General features: G+C 50.4%; 1 protein-coding gene across 8 annotated transcripts; it reads right to left on the reverse strand.

The window, feature by feature from the left end:
- Window positions 1–2887: 2887 nt before the first annotated feature.
- Traf1 (TNF receptor-associated factor 1) lies at window positions 2888–23223 on the reverse strand. Of its 8 annotated transcripts, none has more exons than XM_087654492.1 (10): window positions 22999–23223; window positions 20671–20709; window positions 19619–19735; window positions 19054–19201; window positions 17314–17398; window positions 9134–9199; window positions 8222–8632; window positions 6767–6944; window positions 4853–5001; window positions 2888–3721 (listed from the first exon to the last, which is right to left on the reverse strand). In XM_087654492.1, the coding sequence occupies exons 4-10, from the start codon at window positions 19173–19175 to the stop codon at window positions 3503–3505; spliced, it is 1230 nt and encodes a 409-aa protein (XP_087510618.1). In that variant the 5' UTR covers window positions 19176–19201; window positions 19619–19735; window positions 20671–20709; window positions 22999–23223; the 3' UTR covers window positions 2888–3502.

The raw sequence follows: 23223 nt of genomic DNA on the forward strand, positions 1-23223 counted from the left end.
TGGCAGGCTATGAGGCATGGTCCGAAGACTTAGGCCCATGGTGGCTTGGCTCTTCTGGAGGAGTTGCTTCCCTGAGTGCCCTCCTCTCTCCCCAAGCTCTTTCCCTAAAACCTCTACAAAGGGGCCTGACTGGGGAGACGGCTCAGTCGGTAAAGTTCTTGCTGCACAAGCCTGACAACCCGAGTTCAGTCCCCAGCACTACATAAGAAGCCACCTTCAAGCACATTCACACACGTAGATGTGTGTACACACACATGCTCACACACATACACATTGAAAGAAAGAGAGATGGGAGAGAGAGACAGAGACAGAGAGACACACACAGAGACAGAGACACAGAGACAGACAGACAGACAGACAGACACACACACACACACACACACACACAGAGAGAGAGAGAGAGAGAGAGAGAGAGAGCGAGCAAGAGCACCGTTCGTTTGTTGATAACTCTGCAAAGGAGTACAGTCCCTGTTGCTGGGGGTGGGGTGGGGAATGGATCCAACTACTCCATTGGCTTGTGGGAGGCTGAGGGTACAGGTTGTGTGTGTGGTGGGGAAGGCAAACGCCCAACCTGGTAGGTGGCCTGGTCCAGTGTCTGCCCCACTCTGGGTCTTCCTATTGCTCTTCAGTGGTTTCTGGATGGTCCTGTTAGCACGGCCTCTCGCCTCTCTGGCTTTCCCAGGAGGAAAAGGCTCCAGACAGGTGGGGCTTGAGGAAAGTTCCTAACAGAATGCCAAAGGCCCAGGTGACTATAATACCCAGCTCCCTGTGGTATGCTCCCTAAATCTCATCTGCGCCAATGCGTGCTCTCTGCCTAAACACATCCATGTGTGTGCATGCGTGCCCCAGATGGGGAGGCAAATGAAATGCAGCTTCTGGTGCAGGGTCACTAGGGGATCCCACCCAAGAAGCGTCCCCACCAAGCGAGTGCTGAGAGCAAGAGGCGCCGCTGTTGGGGAGGGAGGCTGGAGGGCTGGCAGCTGTTCCAGGAGGCATGCCACTTCTCATCTGACATCCTACCACTCACCCAAGTCCCTGGGGAGGACGCCACCGCGAGTAGTAAGCTTCAGACTCTGGAGGCAGAGACTCCCCTATTGCCTGTTTGTCCTTGAGAAAACTGCCTGACCTCTCTGAGCTGGTTCACCCCTGAAGTACTGCTTTCCAAAGACAGGAAAACTTCCCCAGCAGTGCCCTCAAGTATCTGCGATCATGGTGACTCTTCTTTCTGCCTGGTGCTTCTTTTATGAGTTCTTCTGCAAGTGTTTCTCATCTACAGAGAACCTCACAGTTAAAGGCACGAACCAGTTCTTCCCACTTTTTAGTCACTGTCTGCGGGTCGCCTGTGGACTCAACAACGTGGCCTGTGGCCTCTGAGCGGATGCAGGGTTGTCAATATCCTGCAGAGTTGACCCTCAGGCTGGGTGAAGGACCCCACCTGTTGCTTTTCAACCGTGTCATAGCTGGAGGTATCATTGGAGGGAAACCTGTAGGAAGGGAGGGAGATTGGACACTGAAGATGGGACTTGCAATGCCAGTGTTTCTGCCATGGTTGCTCTGGCCTCAGCTTTCCCATCTGTAAGTGGGTGCAAGCCTTTGTTCCTCAATGCGTGGCTGTGAGGGTGCAGGGAAATGAGATCTGCCAGCAGCTTGCCTCCCTGACCCCTTGGTCACCTGGAAGAGAACAACAGTGCAGGGCTTCTTTGGAAGATAAATGATCTGTCTGTTTAAACCACTGTCTCACCCTTCTGTTAGCAGACCCAGGGCCCTGTAGGTGTGCACTACTAGTTCGTACGTGATGCTTTCTGTGATCTGGCCACTTGGCCTATCTGTTTTGGCTGGGTCAGCCTTCCTCTCCAGCCTGTGGTCACCCAGCCCCTGCTTGCAGCCTAGACTTGTCTCATCCCTCCAAGGCTATTCTCTCCTCCACACCCGGATCTTCTGCATTTTAACATATTTCAGGCTGGCATTTGAGGCTCACTTCCTCCACGAAGCCTTTTCTCGTTTGTCCAGTGGCTTCTATGCTTTCCCCGACACTCTGCTTTCGCTAATTAGAAAAAATGCTGGCTTCCAGGTGAACTAGAAGATACAGGAGAGTGGGCTGCGTGTCTCAACATTTCCCCTGCAGTGCCTAGGCACGCGGCACACAGAGCTCTGTAACGCTTCGCCGAGAGCACAGTGCCTCTCACACTGTGTGTGTGAAGACATTCTCCTCCCATCAGAAGCACGCCGCCATTAAAGGTGTGGGGATGTAGCTAAGCAGAGAGCTGGCCCACCATGCAGGAAGCCCTGGGTTCGATCGCCAACACCTCATGTAACAGACAGGATGACACATGCCTTTGATCCCAGCACTTGGGAGCCAGAGGCAAGAGAATCAGGAATTCAGCGTCATCCTTGACTATAAACTGAGTTTGAAACCAGTCTGGGCTACATGAGACTTTTTCTAGAAGGAGATGGGGGAAGGAGGGAGGGAAAGGAGGAGGAGTAAGAGTTGGAGGAGAGGGGAAGGGCAGGAGGGAGGGAGGAAAGAAGGAAGGAAGGAAGGGAGGGAGGGAGGGAGGGAGGAAGGGAGGAAGGGAGGAAGGGAGGAAGGGAGGGAGGGAGGAAGGAAGGAAGGAAGGAAGGAAGGAAGGAAGGAAGGAACATGGAGAGAGGAATGGCAGACCTAGTAGTGTATTCCCCCTTTGGCTGGGCACTCTGTGAGCAGTCATGACGGTGCATATGTTGGACACCAGCCCTAGACTTACACGGCTGGGTGTGCTTCTGTTTGTTGGGTAACTGGGCTGCTAGGTGTAGAGGTTTAGGTGAACGGGGAGCTGGAGGGATGAGAAGTAAAGGATTCTATTTCTCCAGAATCCTCTGTGGGATTGTCTCACCAGCAACAGGAAGCTTGAAATTCAAGGCTTTTGCTGTTGTTTGTTTTATCTGTAAAAGCATCAAAGGTCTTCAAATCCAGCCGGCAAGCATTTCCCAGGACAGCTTCTGGACTGACCTGTTTACATGTCTGTTAATGTAGGTACTCAACCCAGGACAGGTTAAATTCACATTCATGTCTGTCCCTTCTGCCCTGCAGTCCTAGTTTTCAGTCTGAACAGAGAGATGGGGCATTTTTCCCAGTTATACCCTGACCTCCAGACAATGTCCGAGTAGGAGTGCCCCTCCACTTAGGCTCCACAACCTTGGCTCAATGTCCATGCCTCAGGCCAGGTTCTTGTCGTCTTGACCTAAACTGGTCTCAACATTCAGGACTTGCTGGCATGCTGGCCTCCTGGTGTTGTGGTCTGTGTGAAGAGAGCACTTCTGTCTTCTCCTCCACTGTCTCTGTACGCACAGCTCAAGTTCCTCCAGTCTCACATTAGCCACAGCCAACATGTTATGGCACTCAAGTCATGCCAACCTCGGCCCATCCTTGTCCTGGACTGTGGGCTCCAAGGGCAGGGCCTGCCTGTCTAACTAAGTCCCCCAGTCTAAGCTGGTTCCCTTCAGGAGACACTCTGGTCCATCTCTAAGCACTGGTGTCCACAATGCATTTGAGGAACATTGTATCATCTTTTACGTAGGCGTGCTTGGGCGACTGCAGCTTGCTGAGGGGGAAGAAGAGCGGGCAGCCGCTGGCCACGTTGGTCTCACTCTGCGGCCGCTGGAAGGAGGCTGAGCTCAGGTCAGGCCGGAAGGCATCAATGGCGTGCTCACGGTTGTTCTGGTCAAGTAGCATAAAGGTGACCTGCAAGGTAGGGGCAGGTAGAGGGTCAGGCTCCGTAAGACGGAAGCCCAGTGTTTGGGGTCAGGGGGCGCTGCATGCTCACTGCTTGGGCTGTGCTTCTGACCCTTAGTTCACACAGAGTGGGGGTGTCAGTGTCAGGACTTCCCATCTGTGCTAGGGAGTTGAAAGAACATCGGATTCTATAGCAGCTTCAAGCTTTGTCCTTCTCTGGCCCACACAGCAGGAAAGCAATGGAAATCCTTTCTGTGTGTGTGTATGTGTGTGTGTGTGTGTGTGTGTGTGTGTGTGTGTGTGTGTGTGTAAATCAGAGTCACCATCAGGTGTCTTCCTTAATTGCTTCCACCTTTATTTATTTAGTCATTCATTCATTCATTTTTTTTTTCAGACTTAGAGATAACCGGTTACTGTAGCTTGGCTGTCTAGAAAGTCCCAGGGGGTCCTCATGTTCCCTCCTTCTCAGTTCTGGGATGGTGGGTGCCTGTTCCTGGCTTTCCATGTGAGTTCTGGGGAACTGGACTCATCTGAGCCTTCTCCCTAGGCCAACAGCAGTGGGGATTCTGATGTCATAGTTACACTGGCAGCTGACAGTACTGACAAGGAGGCGGCAGGACACACGTACCTAGCCTTGGATCCCGGCTCAGAAACTCTAGCTGGGACCTCCCTTGACCAGGCAGAGGAGGAGACTTCCTCTGGGGGGTTAGGGCTTCTGTCAAGCCTTGGGTCGGAGCATCTGCTGTACCCAGAGCTTCCCTGAGAAGTGGCTTGCCTAAGCAGGATGCAAACTCCGCCCTGGCACAAGCCCTTGACTGTACTCTAGGAAACGCTGCTTCTCATCACCTACTGAAGCTGTTTTTAAACTTGCTGGCACCGGACTCCCTGGGGAGGGCTTTAGACAGCCTAGCACTTGGGTCTTCACCCTCCTCAGGGTGTTCTGTCCCCAGACGCTGCAGTGCCTGCTCAGAGGGCTGGGGGAGTCTTGGCTGTGGAATTTGCATTCAGTTTCACTTTATAAATGGAAATTGACTACAGTAACCACAGGAAGCTTGCCTAGGCCTTTTAAGTCAATGGCTAAAGTCAGCGGGACCCAGGTTACCATGCCCTTCCCCAAACCATCTTCTCTGACGGCCATACCTTGTTCCGGAAAGGCCAGGGCAGCAGAGCGTCATATTCTCCCCTCATGATGACAATGAACAGGGACAGGTGGGTCTTCTTGCCTGAGCCATCCCCATTCAGGTACAGGCGCAGGCACAACTTGTAACCGTACTTGGCAGTGTAGAAAGCTGCAAGGTGAAGCCAGTGTCAGTACAGGACAGCACCGGGCAGTGTGGATAAGGGGATGGGGTCCAGCTGGCATGGACCTGAGGATATCGGGGGATGGGGCCCAGCTCTCTCCTCTAGAAGAGTGTTGAGGAAGGCCATGCTCTTGTTGCCTAACCCTGGGGCTGGCACCCAGCCTTCTGGTCACAGGGAAGGCCCCATACTTGACAGTGCTGACTCAGCAGTGGGGTTGAGCTAGCATTTGTGGTTTTAATTACTTCCCTGGGGTCCCTTGCTGCTTGCCTCCCAGTTACACATGGGAGCTACCATTTTAACCAGCCACCAAATAACCAGAGACTGAGCTCAGGAAGGGGAAGTGGCTGGGTATTGTTTTATGTCCTGTGACAGAATTAGGGTTAAGGCCCAGGCCTCCCAAATCTTGGCGTTGAGTTTTCTCTGTTGGGCCCTCCCTGGAGACTGGTGTGAAAAGGGCACTTCTTGTTTCTGCTAACCCTTGGGAATGGCCCTAAGAGGTGAGTCGTCATCAGTGACCAAGCATGGGGGCCTAATAGGGAGCTCTCTCCCTGGCGGCACAACCTTGGGCAGAGCTCTCTAGACAGCTCTAAGCCACCCCTGATGGGGACCCTACCTCCTTGGCTTAAGCTTATTTTTCTGTAAAACGAGGCTGTAAGGACAGGCACTTGGCAAGGCTCTCAAATGTCACATCCAGGAATGGCCTGGCCCTGGCAGATGGTATGGCTTCAACAGACCCAGAGCTGTGTGTAAATATTATATGTATGCCATTTATACACACACACACACACACACACGTGCACACACATGCGCACACACATGTGCATACACACATACACACATACACACATGCGCATACACATACACACATGCACACACACACATGCACACACACATACATATACATATGCACACACATACATATACATATACACACATACACACATACACACATACACACATGCACACACACATACACACATACACACATGCACACACATACACACATGCACACACATACACACACATGCACACACACATGCACACACACATGCACACACATACATATACATATGCACACATACATATACATATACACACATACACGCATACACACATATACACACATGTACACACACACACACATGCACACACACATGCACACACATACATATACATATGCACACATACACACATACACACATGCACACACATACACACATGCACACACACATACACACATGCACACACATAGACACACACATGCACACACGTGCATGCACACACGCACAGATGCATGAAAATTTTATTACCAGTGAACAACAGAATAACAACAGCTATCAAGTCACTACTCTGTTAAATCGTTGTTTTGAGCAAGGGACCCAGAAATAAAGAGCCACTCATTTACTAATGCCGTGGTCTTCCCATCCTGCACACAGCTCCCCAGGGCTGCCTACTGCCCGGAGAGTCCCTCCATCTGCTCCACTCTCACCACTGACCTTAGGCTCCCAGGTCCCCTTCTCATCCCACTGCCTCAAGAAGAACCCTGACTTTACGGAGTGCAGGTGAGATTCAGGAGGAGAGAGGACTGCTGCTGTGCTCCTAAAAGCCAAGGGTCAGAGCACAGTCTCTGTCTCCCTCAAATCACTGGCCGGGACCCCAAACTGATCCAGCATGGCTGTTCTCACTCCATGCCTCTCAGGCCCCTAAGGCCTGTCTCCCCTACCAGTCTCTGTGCCCATGAGGCGGAGTTACCTGGAGAGAAGAGGCTGACAGTCCTGCCACACACTGATTCGTGGCACCGCTTGGTGACATTGGTGATCTTCCACAGGAAAGTACCATCAAAGGACGCCTCCTCCATGAGTCGCAGACTGTGCTCAAGTTTGCCCAGAACCTGGTCTTTTTGAGCCAGGGTCTGCTGTAACTCCACCACCTGCAGGGAAGGCTGGTTAGCCAGAGGTACCAGCACCCAGGTTGGGGGACTGTTTCGGATAGGGGAGCATGGGAATACATTCACCCCAGAGAGGTTTTCCTGTCTAAGCATCATCCAGAGCCTGAGCCTGCATTTGTACTGTCATGCTGCCCCATGCTTGGAGTCCCTTTCTCTTCTTGCTCCCCTGGTCACCAACTCTTAGTCATCCAGCAGGAGCCCAGCCCATGTATCCCTTCCTGTGAAGTCTCCAGCCATTGCCCTTAGCTGGCTGATCTCCCTCACCGTGTTTCACAGCTCTGACAATGATTTCCATCCTCCTGTCCAGGCTGTCCCCTCCCACCCCTGGTGGGCTCCTTTCCTCTCTGTTCATATCTTGCATGGTACCCAGTGGTATGGAGCCAGAAGTCTGGTGAGACGGAAACCCACCTTGGCCTCAGGGAATGTACTTTTCAACTGGGCTGAGGGTGTAAATGGTATAGATGGAGGCTTTGCCTGCCCATTTGGGCCCAGTGCTTGGACCCTGTAATAGGTTACCCAAAGAAATTTGAAAGAATAAACTTCAGTCATGAGAGAGAAGGTGAGCGGCTCACATCTCAGCAGCTTAAGTAGGGGTGGAACTAAAGGCAGGAGTGGTTAAGTGGGAGACAATGACGCAATGTTGCTTTTTATTTTAAACAAAGTAACAGGAGTCTGGCACTGGCTGGCTGAATTATGGAAAGTAATAGTCTTGAATACAGGAGGTGGGTTGAGAACTACGGACTCAAGTCAGTCTGAGGCTACAGTCTGTGTGTGGAGTATTAAAGAGACTGAAGCAGAGAATAAGAGAACACCACCGCCTACCACGCAGGCGAAGGCATGGAAGGAATCGGTCTGCTAGAGTGTGAGCACTGACTATGGTTCCAGAGCAGTCGTGGGAGACAGGATGCAGGTTGTTCCACAGGCCCTGAGGGGCACAGCCAGGAACAAGTAGAGGGAAGACACGGCTTAGTGGAGAGAATTCTACAGCAATCACAACTGGTCAGCAATGGAGTGGCCAGGGAGGGGGCCATGGAGGAAGGGTTCCCAATGAATTCTAAGCAGAGGGCCTGCTTTGCATTGGATAGTGGGCTCTGGTTTTTAACCCAAGCTTCCAATTCAGGGTCTTAATAGCAGGTCCTGGTACACAGGGGAGATGGTCTTGGATGGAGGCAACTGCTTTGAGAGGGATGACTGGTGAGGAGGCTGGATGGCAGAGGGGCTCCCTGAGCTGACACTGAAAATACACCCATGTCACCTACCCTCTGCTCCAAGTTCAGGACGTGCTCTCGGTCCAACTGACTCTGGTGGATGGAGGCGGCCAGCGCCAGGTGGGAAGCCTCCACTTCCTTGTTGAGGACAGCAACTATGTTCGCGAACACACGCAGCTTCTCCTCCAGCTGAGCCAGCAGCTTCTCCTTCAGGAGGTGCTGCAAAGCCAGTTCTTCCTGGCTCTCACAGCAAGGTGCCCGGTAGCAGTCTACCTCCAGGTCCCCTGTCACTTCCACAGCTTCCTGAAGCTGCAGCTCCGACAGGTTCTGCTCCAGTGCCATGGGTGCAGAGCCCAGGTTGGGACCTGGTGAGGATTTCCACTCCTTTAGGACCCCCAGAAGCAGGTACAGGTGTGAGGACTGCGAGGTGGCCTCATGCTCCTGCACGGACTGTGGGCTCCCCTGGTGAGAGAGTGAGGGTCTTTATTAAACAGTGAAGTAGGAGACCCTGGGTACCAGCAAGGAGACGGGGCACCAAAAGCCACCAAGCCAGATCCACTCTCTCAGCAAAGGGGAAGTAGCTGTCAGTATAGGGTAGAGGTGGAGTGGAGCCATAAACAGGAATACAGTCCTTAGATATGCCCACAGAGAGCATCCATCATGCATCTCGGTCTCTAGTGTGACCATTCTGCCCCGCCCATCAGTGTAATGACAATTCAGGACCATGGAGAGGGGTGTGAGTGGGAGAGACTTGAGTGATGCTTCAGCGAGAGCTCAGGTGAGGCCTTAAGAGCCACTTCCCATTGTGCACATTGTGCAACAATGACATAATGGCGGGATTTGTTGCTTGGTAGCTCACTCGTGTAGGAGCCGCACGGAGGAGTAGCTTGTGTTTTGGGAAGCTTTGGTGAAGTGAGAGACACAGGGTCTGGGACCATGGACAGATTTGCCACTGTCACTTACCTTGAAGGAACAGCCAACACCTGCAAAGGGACACACGATTCCAGCCTCAGCCACATCAGGGAGAACCTGGAAATGATACCTGTATCACTGGAGGCTGGGAGGCATCCCCAGGGCTCACTCAAAGCAAAAGGAATGGACGAGGCCAGAACTGGCCAGGCATACGACTTGGCCCACTTTATTCCTTCTGCCTGGCCTAACTTGTTCTACTATAGGGATCTCAGTCCTGCTATAATTGTCCTACAGAAAGAGGACCAGAGCCCTACTGTACACAGACACACAGCAAAATGGAGCTAAGCCTTACTCTCTGGTTTCAGAATGCCGAGCAAATATATCACAAAAAGAGGTACGTAAACGTAGAACGTGCTGAAGGTGGTCCTTTGGCAACTTTGTGGGTCCTTCTTTTTTTTTTTTTTTTTTTTTTCTTTTCTTTTTTTAGGAGCTGGGGACCGAACCCAGGGCCTTGCGCTTGCTAGGCAAGCACTCTACCACTGAGCTAAATCCCCAACCCCCTTGTGGGTCCTTCTTTCTCCCACCCTTTCAGCCCCCTAACACTAGGTAGGAGAGAGAAAAAGAATAGAGAGAAAAGGAAAGAGATCCCCGGATAAAGTCAGGGGTCTGAGGGGGCGATGCTATCATTAGACTACTTCCTGCTGATTAGGGAGGGTTGAGTCCCTTGAGGCAAGTTTTATCTTTGCTGTCAGGATATCTAATTTCTTCTTTTAGTTTCTTCTTTACACACGAGTACTTAAATAAGTCATGACCAACGGCGACCACTAACCAACCAAACAACAAGTCACCATGTCTCTCAGGGCCCTAGCATTTATTTACTGTCTAAAAAGTCCCCAGAATTCCCAACGTCACACAGAAACCACCTGCAGCTGGCAAAAATCACACCCCTGTGAGAGAGCACGAGGCGAATCGCAGACAAGTTCTGGGAACGATCTAAAGCAGCCCCATATCCACACCTGGTTAAAATGAAAACATGTTCTTATAATAGTTCTGTGTTCTTTTTTTCCCAAGAAACCAGAACTCGAAAATTGTCACTACAATGTGCTGTATGTAACCACAATGAGAACAGTCTACATTTGTCAGGGCGGCTGAGATAAAGGACAGCAAGGTTGGCCCAGCAAAGATGTGGGTAGGGTAATGAAATGGGATAGACACCTTGGAAAACTCATGGAAGCAATTTATCATCAATCACTTAGCCCTGGCTGGTCTGGAACTCATATATAGAACGGGTTAGCCCCAAACTCACAGAAACCTCCTGCCTCTGTTATCAAATCCTCTCCCAAGTGCTGGGACTAAGCCCTGTGCCATCGTACTCAGCCAGCTCTGAACTTTTGATTCTCTGGCCTCCATTCCCTGCACACCGAGTGTAAGCATGTCCCACAGTCTCGGTGTATGAGATCGGGGGATTGAACCCAGGGCCTTGGGTGCCACATTAGCATTCTACTAACTGGGCTATGTTCCCAGCCCTATAGAAGTATTTTACAAAAAGCCAAGTCCTACTTAGATCAATTGCTGACAAGTCATAACTGACCCTACTCCACTCCTAGGAATTTATTCAAGAGACACAGAAACTCACGTCTACACAGAGATGTGTGCGAACACACATAGCAACTTAATTCACCACAGTACCAATGTATTGGCAACTTTGGTATTTATTGATTTCTTAAAAACAAACCCACAGGAATATTATAGAGAATATGTTTGTATTTTAACCTCAGGTTAAAACCACGCTGATTGTCAGATTGTCCGCCTGGCTGACTGTGATTTGCCTCATGCTCCAGCAGAGGTGTGATTTTGGCAGTCACAGATAGTTTCTGATACTGTGTGACATTTGGACTTCTGGGGACTTTTTAGAGGGTAGATAAATGCTAGGGCCCCGGGAGGGGAGGTGGGTTGTTGGTTGGTCGCTGTTGGTTTGTTAAGTAGTCATGCACAAAGAAGATACAGGAAGAAGAACGAATTAGATATCCTGCTGGCAAGATCAAACTTGCTCCAAAGAACTCAATACCCCTAACAAACAGGAAGTAGTCTAACAATAATGTCTCCTCCTTTCTGACCCCTGACCTTATTTAGGGACCTCTTTCCTTTTCTCTCTATGCTTTTTCCCCCTCTCTCTCCTATCTAGTGTTAGGGTGTTGAAAGGGTGGAGAAGGGTGGGAGGAAGTAGTAAAAAGATGGGTGTAGCCTAAACTGGAAACCATCTGGAAACAGACAGAGGGTCACAAAATGGATCACAAAAAGTATCTTCTCTATTCAGACATCAAATGGGATTAATGCTAACACCGGGCATAACATGGGGGAACTTTGAAGCTATAGTGTTAAAGGAAGAAGTCAGATGTTAGAAGACCTCCTACTCCAGGATATCCTTCTGAAGAAGTCTAGAAGGAGCAAGGTGGCCCTGACCGACAGCAGACATGCTGCCTGACGCTAGGCCAGAGGGGCTGTGAGTGCTGGGAGTGACCAGCTCTTTGTAGGACTTAGGCGTTTGTCGTCTTAGCAGTGGGGACTCGCCTGATTTTATACATTAACCAGGACTTCATCAAAACGAGCACATTTTTTCTACATGTAAATAATGGCTTGATTCTACGAGAACTTGCTTTGACAGAATGATCAAAGGGGATTATGATGAAAGGAGGAGAGCCAGAGGGCTTCAGGCTGAGCAGGTGCAAACCCACAGGACTTGCTCTTCTCACAGCTGGCTCACACAGTTGGTTTGGGATGCAGAGCCTGGCCTAGCAATGCCCCACCCGCTGCCCCACTGCCCTCTGTTTGCAGGGACAGGCTGTTCCCAATGAAGAATAGGAAACAGATGTCCAATGGGAGCAAGCAGAGGGTGGCCACGTCATGGAGACACACTGGCTCTGAGACTCCATCTCAATGAAGCCTCCCCCACAGGTCACTGCTGTTGACCTGTGGCTCAGGGACACTAGATGCAGGTATTTCTGACCCTGAGACCCTCTAGGTGGAGGTTCTGTGACTCCTTCACGTCCACAGTTCCTACCCTTTGTGGCTGGAAGTTGACAGTCCTCAGAAGGATAAGGAGAAGAAAGTGGTGCAACTAACACTGGGATTCAGACATTGCCTACACAGCGGGAGGTATCCACAGGTAAGCAGGGCTTATGGGTAGGACAGCCTGCTGTGGGCCTCGTGGGTGTCTCGCTCATCGGAATGATGAGGAGGAGTTTACTGTGATCGGCCTCAAATCTGAAAGATGGGCAGGGGCGACTCAAGAGATCTTTCAAGACCCTAGGGTCAGCCAGGCTGCCAGCTTTGGCTATCAATCACCTACTCCTTATATGCACTTGGAGCATGAGCTCCATAGGCAATGTGTGTGTGTGTGTGTGTGTGTGTGTATGTGTGTGTATATATTATATGTGCGTGTGTGTATGTGTATGTGTATATGTGTGTGTATGTGTGTGTATATATTATATATATGTGTATGTGTATGTATGTATATTATATGTGCATGTGTGTATGTGTATGTGTGTGTATGTGTATGTATGTGTATGTGTGTATGTGTATGTGTATATATATGTGCGTGTGTGTATGTGTATGTGTGTATGTGTATATATGTGTGTGTATATATATGTGTGTGTGTGTGTGTGTGCACATGTGTGTATTACTGCTGGTGTGTTGCTGTCATATTAATTCTTAGTGTCACGGCATTGGGAGAGTTACTAAGTGGCCATGTTTTAGTTTCCCCATCTGCAAAATGAGATAACCCTAACCCATCTGTACTGGCTGGTTTTGTGCATCAACTTGACACAAGCTGGAGTTGTCACAGGGAAAGGAGCCCCCCTTGAGGAAATGCCTCCATGAGACCCAGCTTTAAGGCATTTTCTCAACTAGTGATCAAGTGGGGAGGACCCAGCCTACTGTGGGTGGTGCCATTCCTGGGCTGGTGGTCCTGGGTTCTATAAGAGAGCAAGCTGAGCAAGCCAGGGGAAGCAAGCCAGTTAAGAAACATCCCTCCATGGCCTCTGCATCAGCTCCTGCTTCCTGACCTGCTTGAGTTCCAGTCCTGACTTCCTTTGGTGATGAACAGCAATGTGGAAGTGTAAGCTGAATAGACCCTTTCCTCCCCAACTTGCTTCTTGGTCATGATGTCTGTGCGGGAATATAAACCCTAACTAAGACACCACCTTACAGTTATCATTAAGACTATGAGGCAATATACGTAAGTGCGCATACGGTTGTCTCTTGGTGTGAAAACACACTCATGTGTAATGTCTTAACACAATGCACACTCATGGTTGTGAAGGCTAGAAACCTACCAGGACACAATGGCTGTAGCATGTTCCTCTGGAGGCTGCCTGCAGCCTTGGGCTGTGGGCCCTCTCTCCATCTTTAAAGTCAGCATTCCCTTCCTAACTCCTGAGAATGCTTGTGTCCTTCTCACAAGGCCCCTGTGGTTATACAGGGTGTGCCCAGGTAGTCTAGGGCACTCTCCCCACCTCAGGAGCCTTGTATCTACAGAGTGTTTGTCTCTCATGACTGTTCTGCCAGGTTTGAGGCTGATTTTCTATTTGAAGTTGAAATGAAGATAATGCCATCAGTCTATGAATCAGGGCATCGGAGAACAGCTTCACCATGGAATTTAGATTCAGGTACCGGCGGCTTCTTTGCCTTGGGCCTTGATATTGCCTATCAAAAAAAATCAATGGAATGCCACTGGATTGCCAAGATTATAGATGCAAACTGTCCAGTTTAGGAGTGTAAGGATGGGGAGTTCACACTGGTTATCACACTTCAGAGAACACAGGTACCGAGACAGGGAGAGACACGGGAGAGTCTACCCACACACCGGGACCCTGGGAACAGACAGCTGACTGGCCTTCCTCAAAAGAAGCCTGCTTCAGCTCAGTACAAATAAAAAAGAAGTCGGTACTGTGGCCAGAACCCAATATATGAGTGTGGTGCGAGTGTCAGTGTGTGTGTGTGTCTGTGTGTGGACACTTTATAACCCCATGTGGCAGGAGCCCACTATATATACACACTGTAAGTTAGACTCCACTGCTCAAACTCCTGTCATTTGGGGCTCGAGAAAAAGCCATGGCATTATTGTGAGCCACAAATCTATCTTCTTGACTGAGCCTCAGAGGGGAGAAAGTAAGAGAAAGAGTTTCCTTTGGGAGGAGGGGGAGGGGTAGAGAGTGGGGGGGTCTCAGCAAACAGAATCAAATGTTATTTTCTAGTTCCTGATTTGTGTGTGTATGTGTGTGAGTGTATGTGTGTGTGTGTGTGTGCACACACGTGTGCCTGTGTGTGCTGTATGTGTGCACCCAGGTGCACATGGGGAGCAGAGGACATCAGATACCCACACTATCCTTCTCCACCTTGAGACTCCGTCCCTTGAAACAGGGTTTCTTACTCAACCTAGAGCTAGGCTGGTAGACAAGTCCCAGTGAGCCTCCTGTCCCTACTCTTTACAGGGCTGGTGTGACAGGTATGCATGGTTAAGCCCAGCCTTTTTTTTTTTTTTTTTAAAACACAGGTGCTGGAGATTTGAACATGGGTCCCCATACTCACATAGCAGGCACCCTTATCTGCCCTGCCCTGCCCCAGCCCCAAGACCCTGGTTTGTCTCCCACCCTACTCTCGATTGTTCAGGAAGGTCGTTCCAGGCAAGAATGGTCCCTCTTAACAAGGTTATCACTGCCTTTCTAATGTTTGCTTGCTATGTTGGTAACTGGGCCCCTTAGTAAGGAGACATTGATCTATCATGGCCTTGGGATGAGGATGACAGGCTGATAAGCAGGTGGTTTGGGGAGGGTGTGAGAAATAGGCACCTGGGACTGAACTCATCTACTCTCCTGGCCTCTCTGCCTAGTTTTTTTTTTTTTTTTTTTTTTATCTCCTAAGTATCTCAGACACAGACAAACCTGGGAGTGACCACGTGCAAAGGACTGGCTTAGTATTAGTCACTTTCCTTAGGCAAAAGTCCCCCAAAGTTCCCATCAGGGGCAGGAGCAGAGTCATCCTTGCCTTAACTACCTAGTGTTCCACGAAGCTTAACCACTGAGCCTTCAAGGTAGCAAAATTCAACCTGTGCTCTTGCAGAGCCCTGGATGTCCCTCAAGTCTCTTAGAGGCTGGGGCAGGAGAAAACCATGGGTTAAGTCAGAGACCTGGCTCCGGGTGCTTCTTCCACCTAAACCTTCTGCTCCTATCGGGTTTTGTCAGGATAAAAGATGAAATAATTACAGATGCCAGATTAAGTGGCATTAAAGTCTATCTGGCCAGTGTTACCTAACACTTACATAAGTGGTGTGTTTTAATTTTCCTAAGAAGAATGGACAAAACAAGCCTCGGAAAGTATACAGCTCATTCCTCATGTTGTACACGTCGGGTGCAGAGGCCCATGGGAAGGCATCTGTGTCCGTTCCCATGTGGTAGCTGGTTCAAAAACAGCCAAACAGGGAGGCTCAGAAATTCTTCCATGGAAATGAACTTGATCCTTATTATTGTCTGAGAGTCCACTGGAGGTGTGTGTGTGTGTGGGGGGAATGCCGAGAAATAGAAGGGAAAGCCCTTCAGTCAGCTCTGGGCAGGGCAGGAAGTCCCTGCAGTCTCTGAATGACATGAACTGGTGCAAAGGAGGGGATGAGTGAGAAGCCCCTACTACATCTGGATCAAAGGGTAGGAGGATGGGGAGCCCTGGCAGCTGTTGACTTATGACTCATATGTCACAGATCCTGGGAAGAACCTTCTAGAAACAACGTAGCATCTCCAAGCAGTTTACCAAGGGAGAAATAGGGTCTAGACTTTGCCTCTAGCCACACACTGAGGGACATAAACCCATCCTGCACACCAAGGCTCTATAAGCCACTGTTAACTGCTAGAGGGAGTTTCGGCTGAAGGCAGCCTGTATTGTCTCACTGTGGGGACAGAGAGGATGACAAGGAGATTCTGGCCACTGAAGAGCTCTGGCATTGAAGGTCCCAGCGTGCCTTCCTCACATGTAAACCAAGAGGCCAGGTTTTACGCAGTGGCATCTCCGTGGCTGGACTTTCGGACTCACCCAAGTTTCGTTTGGGATTTGAACTGTGAACATAAAGATTTCCACCCTTTTTCTGTATCTAGTAAAAGATTCGCCGCAAACTCGCAGCTATCGTCATGTCACTTCCGCAAAGAAATATAAAGTAAGGCCACACTCAGAATAAAGGTTGACTCTCTAAATGGAGATGATTGAACTTATAAAACTGAATATATTTCTATACTTTTGTCATTTGGTTATGAGCTGGTAGGATATGAAAACGTCTGTGCTACACAGGCACCCCATCAAGGTCCTTTCAACTTGGAGGGGGCAGATTTCAAGGTTTTGTTGAATGTCTCTCTGGTCCCTTCCAAAGGTACTTTTACTCCTGGACTCACAGCTTGACTGATGCAAGAGACGATCTGAAAAATGGCTTCTCTCTGTATCAGGAACTGGCTGATTTTCTCAAGTCAAGGGCCAGAAATATTTTGGGGTTTTGAAATTTCTATTATAAGTGCTACAGTAGGGAGAAAGAAGCCATAGACAACAGGTGAGAGTGAAGGTAGCTAGATACTAATGAGACTTTGTGGACCTAGACTTTGCATTGTACAGAGGCTTCATGAGTTCCTAAATATGGTTTCTTCCATCAATTAGAAGCATATAAACCATTATCATCCTGTGGGCTGCATACAAAACCAGGAGGTAGGCTGGATTTGGTCCATAGGCCCCTGTTCTAGTCTAGTCTACAATTGGTGGTTCCAATCGTAAATGGATTAGAGCCTACCAGGTGGCTTAGAACGATGGGCTGCTGTCACTATGAATACCTTACCTTGCTCATAAAGAAGATTCATTGTAGGCTCAAGACAAAGGAAAGATGCACCTGTCAGGGGTTGCATGGGCAATGACCTGCTTTGTGTCTACCTGGTTGAGTGCCCCTCCCCGCTTTCTCAGGAGTTGGTCCTCAGGAGCCTGCCATCCCACTATTTTTTTTTTTTTTCATTTTCTTTTGAGACAAGGTTCCGATTAGCCTGGAAGTCACTACATAGGGTAAGCCAGCTGGCCAGTGAGCCTCAGAGATCCTCACACACACAGCTTTTATTACATGGATTCTAGGGAGCAAACTCAGGCCCGCACAGATGGAGACAACTCATCGGTCTCCAAAAGACGGACAGACCTTCTTCCTTGTGCTAACATACCTTCTCCTGAGTCAGAAGGCTTCCTGGGCTCACAGGTTGGAGGCCGTCTGCTCTGCATTTAGGACAGATCCGTTCCTCATCGTCTCTGGGGAAACATGAACAAGTCTCTCAAATAAGGCACATACCTTGCTGCCACCTGCCATTGGTCACTCGCACCTTCCTGACAGACTTCAAAGCCCGGACCTTGCCTCTTGCAGTAATTCCTCGATCCTAGAATCACATTGCCAAGGTCTATGAAACCCTGGGCTTCCACTGTTTCCTGAAGCATGCTGTGAGCTGCTTTCCTAGCTCTACAAGCCTTCCCTTCCTCATCCATGTGGTTATGGCTGTCTCCCTGTAGAAATAATCCATGCAAGCACCTGGTTACAGTGTCTCTTCTGGAAGAATTGGCTCATGCACTGACTTGCCTTTTCCAGATTAGCAAAACTTTTGAATCCCCCCAATATGTCCAATCCCAAGGGATTAGTCAAGGGATTCTGGGCTTGGAACGCCATGTTTTTCTCAGTACCCTGTATGTGGTTCTGGTCTCTCCTTTTTCTGGTCATGGCAGGGGATCTTGGCCTATTAGAACAAGGAAAGACCTCAGAGTCTGTCTAATGGAAATAGGCGTCAGATTCGAACCACGGTGCTCCGTGGGACACCTGGTACCTAGTTCTGACTGACAGCAAGTGCTCAAAACGCTCTCTAGGGGATAAAACCAAGGTCATAGGACAGTGAGGCAAATCCAGAGCAGGGCGCCTCAGGCTGGACCCCTGGCAGCACACTCCAGTCAGCTCCTGCTCACTCTTCTGCCAGGTTTTCAGTGGGGTGGGGCTTGGGGAGCCCGATATGAGCTCAGGGCATCAGTTGGCCAGGAAGCCCATCAGTCGTGGCTTCTACCCCTGCCCAGCCTTTCCACAGCCACAACCTCCGGCCCTGCTCCTGCAGCCTCCTCCCCTTAGTCACCGAATGTGGACTTCCCATTTGACTGATTCAGTTTCCCCACATTCTTACACTGCAAGGTCCCAAAGAAAAGATTTTGTTCGTGGCTCAAGGCCATTTAGGAGTATCTTCGCCAGGGAACTCACACAGGCAAGGTGACTTGATCTCTCCGGGAGACTTTGCAGTTCTCATCTCTGGGACTGTACTGACCTCTGCAAGCTGGTGTGAGGGCACAGGGGCAGGGGACTCGGCACACAGCATATGCATAGGGAGTGCTCAGGGCAGGGTGTCAATGCTGCTGTTAGTGCAATTACTTAGTCTTTAAGCACAGATGTATACCCTGCTGTACCTCTGCCCCCTTTAGCTGGGTCTAATAAAACAAAATTGTGCTTTTTATCACAGTTTGATATTTGCTGGGGAGAGGGGGGGCACCATTATTGTAAGAAGTTCTGGGAATGTTACTGATGGATTCTTATAACAATTCTGCGAGGCAGAAGACAACTCCACGGGCAGGACATTGGGGCTTGGAGACATCCAAGGTTCATACCTGGCCACGCAGGAAGAGATAGTTGAGCGATGCTTAAAAGTTCTACCTTAATAGTAGTTGGGCTGACTGACGGCTTTCTGTGGCTACTGATCCATCCACCCACAGCCGGGGAGGTGGGGAAAGGGACAATATTCAGAAGAAAAGTGTGTGGAAATTTAGGCCCAGAGTTGAAGTTAACCTCCTCACAGTCACCTGTTTCCTTCAATCCCATATCCCATCTGGTTCCTCCCAAGCAGTCTCTCCCACAGGCCCTCGGCTCTTTGACCCCTCACCTCAGGTTCTCAGAGAGACAGGCTGTGCAGCAGAGAGCTCTGGGCTCCGATGGGTCCTGGCTGGGAGCAGGGGGACAACCAAATTGAAACTCGTTTTCATCAGGGGCTGAGCTGGAGGCCATCTTGGGCTTTCCGGTGGCCAGGAGGTCTGTCAAGTAAAGTAGAGGACCAGCCCTGTGGAGTCTGTAGAAAGAGGTGGGTTCTGGCCCCGGGCCACCCCTTCTGGTGACTTTATCTCCTCTCTGGCTTGTGTGGTACTACGTCATCGCTGAGTCACAGCAGGGGTGGAGTAGGAATTACCCTCTGTGGTTAAAAAAAATCCCCTGAACAGAGGCTGAAAACTTTAAGGAGGGTCCAGACATTTTTCAGAGCGAGAAAAAGCAAGAGGAAGAGTCAAAGAAAGAGAGTTTGGCTCTCCAGAGTCACGGTTCCTCTGCCTGAGAACCACAGGCTGCCACTGGCTTCCTCTGTCTCTTCCCAGGGCCCTCGGTGGAGAGGCCAAGTGGTTGTCTTACCAGCCAGCCACCCCCTCCCGCCAACCCCCCAGTTCCTCAGAGCCACATACCTCTGGGACAACGGGGCTCACCTCTCTGATGAGAAGCCCCAGGATCCAGCTCTGGGTCCTCCGGGTGACCTCAGGCAATATGTCACTTTCTTGTACTGTCACTTGCCTACCCTATGTCTGAAAAAAAAAAAAAAGGGTTGCCACTAGTGATCTCTACGGTTTACGGTTTACGATTGAGGCAACCGGAGGCAGCAGAAAGGCCTCTGATGGCCTCACCCTGCCTGTGGCATTGTGCTTGAGTCATGACGGTGACAAATGAACACAGCCCTCCCTCGATTAAGACCAGGACCTTCACACCTCAGACTCAGCAGCACCTTCCTCCCAAGCCCCCACTCAGGAAGTCAAAGGCGGCTATGTGTCTGGTCAGGAGCCACCACTTCCCTGTTGAGAACAAAGCTCCAGAGGAGGCCAGGTGCATGGGGACCTGCTCTCGGCAGCCCACCAGACTGGAGATCCATGCGTGCATGAAACGAGAATGTGGGGAAAAAAGAAACACAACTGACTGTGTGCTGGGCAGACTTTCTCCTGCGATCCTTACACTTCTTAGCCACGTACAGCTCAGTGACGCAGGGTGTGAGGCTCAAAGAGGCGCAGCCTGTGGTGGAGCAGTGGGAGCCCAACCAGGGCTGTGCTGTTCCAACATGGAAGAGGTAAGAAGGAGGCAGCCTGGCGAAGTTTCAGAGCCTGGGATGTGCGTTAGAGCACTGGGCTGTCTCAGGCTGTCAAATGACAAAATGACCCCTGTGTACTTTTCTGTCCACTCAAACTGCCATAGGGCTTGTAGATGTACACACTGCTTCCAAACCACGAGCTCTGAGCCCAGACAGGTCTGGAATGGGATCACGGATTCATTACATGGTCTCTTAATATTTATTATTGATCGGCTGATTGATTGATAGGGTCTCACTATGCAGCCCTGGCTGGCTTAGAACTTGTGTAGACAAGGTTGGCCTTGAACTCAGAGAGATCTGCTTGCCTCTGCTCCCAAGTGCTGGGAATAAAGTTGAGCACCACCATGGGCCACCACGCCAGCCCCACCACACCCAACTTACCACACAATCTTCAATGTGTCTGAGCTTCACTTTCTGCATCTGTACAATGGGGGATAAAAGTGTCAAATGAGATGTTGCTATAGTTTCATTTCTTTTGCCGTGATAGAGCACCCTGACAAAAAGCAGCACGAGAGGAAATGTATCTGGCTTACGATTCCATGTTAAAGCCCGTCATTGATGAGGTGGGTCGGGGAGTCAAGGTAAGACTGTAAACAGCTAGTCAATCACATCCACAGTCAGGGACAGAAGGACACAAATTCATGGATACTTGCTCCTTTGCACTCAGCTCAGTTTCTCCACTCTTACACAGTTTTAAATGCCCTGCCTAGGGAGTGATGCCACCCACAGTGGGCTGGATGTTCCCACATCAGTTATGACAATCTCCCACTTCATGCCCATAGGCCAACCCAATGTAGACAATCTCTCATTGAGACTCTCTTCCCAGGCCATGTCAAGCTGACAATTATAGCTAGCTGACACAGTAGATGGAGATATGGGAGGGGCCTTGGCCCAAGTGACATGCTCCAACAACTTTGATAATTTACTCAGGTGCTGGCCACAGCCTTCTTTTCCTCACAGTGGGAGGTTTAAAATGGCAGATTACACTTACACACTGTTTTTGCTTCTATCAGCTTCCTTGAGCCTCCTAGGTGGGCAGGTCAAGTTGGAACTCTGATATGACCCAATGGTCTACCTTCCCTGGGATGATACCAGAACATCTAGTGGCTGTTGGCAAAGAGGTTACTCCATCTGATGGACGTCCATTCTCAAATGAGCCCTGCCCAGCCTGCTCAGCTAATGGCCTCCCATCTCCGTCCCTACTCTCAGAAAGGCATTCCCTTACCTCCATCCTCAGTCTGAGCAACAACCCCCTGCACCCCCACATGTCCTTTCCTTCTCCAGTTGGGACACACGGGGAGGCACCCAGCCTCCTGCTCCATCTAGCTTCTGGGTCTTTTCCTCCCGTCCTATTCCCCTCCCCCTCACTGACTCCACCTCTCCCAGCTCCGAGAGATCAACATTAGAATACTCCCACGAGGCTGTGTGGAGTAAGACAACAGGCGCTGCCGTTCAGTGCAGCCAATTAAGTAGTTTGTTTTTCCGATCCAAACCCAAGGCTGCACGCACGTGCTTGCTTACTGAGTAACATTTTCAAGCCTTGTTTTAAGTACTTTTTACAAACATTTCATGAATATTTCCCGCCTATCTTTGGAGACCCCCTTACTCTAAAGCCGAGGTGCAGATAAATTGAGTGCCTTGCTCAAGACCTTACAGCTAGCGAGGCAGAAGGACTGAGCCCAGACCTGCGCTTTTCAATGAGCTTGGCCCTTATCCCAAATTCCTCTTCCATATCTAACTCTCTCTTCTTACGCTGCAATAAAACGTTTAAAGAAGATTGTTCACACAGCTGCTGAAACTCCAGGGAATCTACTCGACCCTGTTATGCGCCCACACACTGTCAAATGCTCTTGGGTCTGCCCTAGTTTCTGTCCTATTAGAAGCGGGCCAGTGGGCTTCGAGCCTTTCTTTTTATGACAGCCCCTTCCTTTGCACCCCTCAGAGCTAATTTTTACACCACTATGTAAAAATTTCTTTCACTGCCACCCTACCTCCATCTCCCTTGATCCCATCTCAGTGGCTCCCAGAATGGGGAATTGATCTGCTCAGCAGAGGTGTCCCAGTCTCCTTCTAGTCTTTGGGGGCGCACCTGGGTCACATTCCACACTTTGGTGACAGTGCCCGCATTGGTATCCCACGACGCACATGCTGCCCATAGCCTGGACATGCTGTCCAGTCGTCTGCCTATGACCCCCTGCCTGTCCGCCCCCTTTCCTTCAGCAACGATGTCCCCTGCCACATCAGGACGAGCTCAGAGCTGAGGGTAGAACTGAGGTGACAGCTTCGGGACCAGGGCACCAATCCGGAAGGGCGAGGGACTAAGTACCCTGGCGGGTTCCACAGCGCGAACTCGCATCCAGACGCACGTGGGGACCTGCGGGTGTCGGGCAACAAACCTGAGCGCTGCCTCCTGCTCGTACGGGGCAGGAGCGTCCTTGGGGCAGAGAACCCGGCTGGCGGAAGCCAAGGGAAGTAGGGCCTGGGCAGGCGGGTGGGACTGGGCTGGGCTGGCTTCGGAGGCCGTCCGGGGGGCGGGCCTAGCGCTCCTCCCTCAAAGAAACCTAGAGCTGGATTGCAGCTGCTGGGGTCCTGGCGCTAGCTGACTCCTAGCACTCCTTCAGTGACTGCACACGCGAGAAACTCAGCACACACACGAACTACATTCAGCTCCAGCCTGAAATCCCGCAGCAGAAAAGCAGCAAGCCTTACCACAGTGGATTCTTGTAATGAGCCCAGCACACTGCAAGCTGTGCCCATCTCTGTGAACAGTGCAGATGGCAGTGAGATAGTGCCGTACTCTTGGCATTGGGTGCTAAAAAAAACTGGGTGAAGCAGGGAAGTGGTTGTATTTCTTAAGCTAAATATACACAGCATTTCATAACACACACACACACACACACACACACACACACACACACACACACTTAATCCAAA

Source organism: Rattus norvegicus, chromosome 3 (assembly GCF_021556685.1).
Source record: "Rattus norvegicus strain SHRSP/BbbUtx chromosome 3, alternate assembly SHRSP_T2T, whole genome shotgun sequence".
Taxonomy (NCBI): Eukaryota; Metazoa; Chordata; class Mammalia; order Rodentia; family Muridae; genus Rattus; species Rattus norvegicus.